The 3,010-nt window shown below is 65.7% G+C and overlaps 1 protein-coding gene across 1 annotated transcript in view; it reads left to right on the top strand.

The window, feature by feature from the left end:
• The window catches only part of TNKS1BP1 (tankyrase 1 binding protein 1), a gene marked incomplete at its 3' end in the record, with an annotated part of 7,838 nt that extends 4,832 nt beyond the window's left edge, over positions 1-3,006 (top strand). Inside the window, exons 4-6 of the mRNA XM_029965732.1 lie at positions 14-449; positions 745-2,648; positions 2,775-3,006. Coding sequence (XP_029821592.1) covers positions 14-449; positions 745-2,648; positions 2,775-3,006 — 2,572 coding nt within the window. The remainder of the gene's footprint in view (positions 1-13; positions 450-744; positions 2,649-2,774) is intronic.
• Positions 3,007-3,010: the final 4 nt, after the last annotated feature.

The following is a 3,010-nucleotide window of genomic DNA, read 5'->3' as shown; positions in this document are numbered from 1 at the left end:
CTGCAGCCCGCAGCCCCCCGGAGGACAGCGGTTCTGAAGGGCCTGACAGCTGCAGGGCAGAGGGGGCTCCATGCCCAGGGGGTCCCATAGCCCAGCGAGAGGCTGAGGGCTTGACGGAGGAGGAGGAGGAAGGGGAGGTAGAGCGAGGCACCCCTGGGTCCCAGTCCCCACTTCGTGTGACAGAGCCTGGCTGGCACCCAGCTGAGCCTGAGCCCCCCACCCAGCCCAGCATCACCACAGCTGCACCCCTGGATCCAGCCCCCCCAGATCCAGCCCCTCTGGCTGACTTGGCCTGGGCAGGTGACAGCCCCAAAGACCTGCAGGGCCCTGGGGGGCCAGGCCAAGCCGAAGGACCCCCACAGGGCCCCGACCCCCACGCCGACCCGGGCTGGCTGACGGAGCTGCTGGCATCACCTGGGGCCCACACCACAGGGCACGGCTCGCCAGAGGTGAGGGGGTGCGGGGGGGCTCTGTGGGGTTAATGTGGGGTGGGCTCTTCCATCACTGGGTGACGGGATGGGAGGGGACAGCACAGGATGGGATGAGTGTGTGTATGGAGGCCAAGCGGGAGCGTGTGGTGAGGGGCAGGTGGCAGGGTATGGCCTCCCTTTGGGGTGGGCCCTGCTGTGCCGTGTACCCTGGGCACCCCAGGGCATTTCTCCCTTTCTCCCTAACTCTGCTGCTGCAGGAGCCAGGGCTATGCCCCCCTCTAACTCTTCTCACTCCTTTCCCCCTTCCCCCCAGGGCCTGTTGGGCTGGTCGCGGAAGGACCTGTGCAGTGAGTTTGGCATTGGCCGCCCTCGCCGGGCCGGCACCTTTGACTGGAGCTGCCCAGCTGTGTCCAGGGAGAGAGACTGGCCTGCTGAGACCAAGCAGGACCAGGAATTTAGGGCCAAATCCGGCTGGGACAGCAGCCACAGTGACAGTGCTGGGGCCAGGCCGGATGGGCACTTCAGCACTGCCCGGGAGGGCTGGAGCAGTGACTACAGAGGGACGGAGCTGATGGCAGACACCAAACTGGGCAGCAGTGACTGGTCCCAGTCCCTTGGTGCTGGGGAGAGCTGCCTGCGGGATCCAGACTTTGGCAGCAGCACAGCCAAGTGGGGCCCGGGCTATGGCCTGGGCCGTGCCAGCAGCACAGAGGAGCTTGACTCCGAGCAGCCCACCTGGGCGGGCAGGTATGGCACCGGTGACATGGAGATGAAGGACAGGGAGCTCACCCCGGACTGGGCCAGTAAATACAGCAGCCGGGATGCCAGGAGCAAGGATGAGGATTTTACGCTGGGCTGGGCTGGCCGATCCAGCACTGGGGACACAGGGAGCCCAGACAAGGAACTCAGCCCCAGCCGACCGTCCTGGAACAGCAGGTACAGCACCCGGGACATGGAGAGCCAGGACCGGGAGTTCAGTCCCAGCCGGCCAGCCCGGACTGAGGAATACAAGGACACACAAAACCAGGACAGGGAGTTCAGCCCCAGCCGGCTGGCTGAAGGCAGCGAGTGCAGCACTGGCAGTGTGGAGACCCAGGACCGGGAATTCAGCCCCAGCGGAGCGGCCTGGGATAACAGGTACAGCACTCAGGACATGGAGAGCCAGGACCGTGAGTTCAGCCCCAGCCGGCCGGCCTGGACTGGTGAAATCAGGGACATGGAAAGCCAGGACAGGGAGTTCAGCCCCAGGAGGCCGGCCTGGGCTGGTGAATACAGGGAGATGGAAAGCCAGGATCAGGAGTTCAACCCCAGCAGGCTGACCTGGGATAACAGATCCAGCAGCAGGGACACGGAGAGCCAAGACCGGGAGTTCAGCCCCAGCCGGCTGGCTGAAGCCAGCGAGTGCACCACCGGGGACCTGGAGACCCAGGATGGGGAATTCAGCCCCAGGGGAGCAGCCTGGAGTGACAGATCCAGCACCAGCAACATGGAGACCCAGGACAGTGGATTCACTCCCAGCAGAGCAACCTGGGATGATGGGCACAGCGCTGGGGACATGGAGACCCGGCACGGGGAGTTGTTCAGCCCCAGCAGAGTGGCCTGGGGCGACAGGTCCAGCACCAGGGATGTGGAGGCCCAGGACAGGGAGTTCAGCCCCAGTGGAGCAGCCCGGGATAGGGAGCACGGTTCTGTGTTCCCCATGGAGGAAGGGCAGGAGCTGATCCCAGGCCGGCTGAGCTGGTCCGGTGAGAGCAGCGTCGGCCAGGCCAGGCATGTTGGGATCAATGAGGAAGATGTGCCTGGCTCCCTCTGCTCTGATCTCCTGGCCCAGGAGTCCACCTGGGGCAGTGCCCACCAGCAGGAGCGTGGCAGCTCCAGCAGCGGGGACTGGGCTGAGGAGCTTGGAGGAGGTGACTGCCACAACCAGTTTGGTGCCATTGGGACAGAGCGGGTGCCAGACCCCTGCAGCAGCGGAGCCTCAGATGGCACCATGTCCAGGGGCCTGCAGTCCCTGGCAGGCTGGCACAGGGATGTCTCTCTGGACACGGACGATGCCCGCTGGAGCCAGGACCTGGAGCACTGGAGCATGGATCTGCAGGACACCGAGGCCAAGCGCCAGGAGTGGGCGAGTGCCTTTGGTGCCCGCTGTGCCGCCCGCAGCCGGGACCTCGGCACTGGGGAACGAAGCCTGGGAGGGGACACGGGCACAGAGGACAGGTAAGGAGGGCACTGGTGGTGGCAGGGAGGGAGCAGCTTCCCCTGAGGTGGACAGAAGGGTTTTGGGACATGAGCAGGCCTTGTGTTATCTGGGGCTGGAGCAACTCTGTGGTCTTGTCTCCCAAGCAGGAGCCTCCATCTTTCAGCCCCCAGCCCACCGATGGGTAATGCCCCAGCCGACCCCCCAGCTCTGGAGACCCCCCGGGGTGAGCTGCTCAGCCCCACTGAGGAGGAGAGGGACCTCCCCGAGCACGCCGCTGCCCTGCAGAGCCCCAGGGCCTCCTCTCTGCTGCTGGAGGCTGCCAGCGGGATCCCAGTGGACCCAGGGATTGAGGAACCCACATCGGACCACCCAGATGGGG

This window comes from Manacus vitellinus, unplaced genomic scaffold, assembly GCF_001715985.3.
Source record: "Manacus vitellinus isolate BGI_N305 unplaced genomic scaffold, ASM171598v3 scaffold_118_pilon, whole genome shotgun sequence".
Lineage (NCBI taxonomy): Eukaryota > Metazoa > Chordata > Aves > Passeriformes > Pipridae > Manacus > Manacus vitellinus.
Note: the sequence above shows the minus strand (reverse complement) of the source record. Positions and strands in the feature narration are given on the sequence as shown.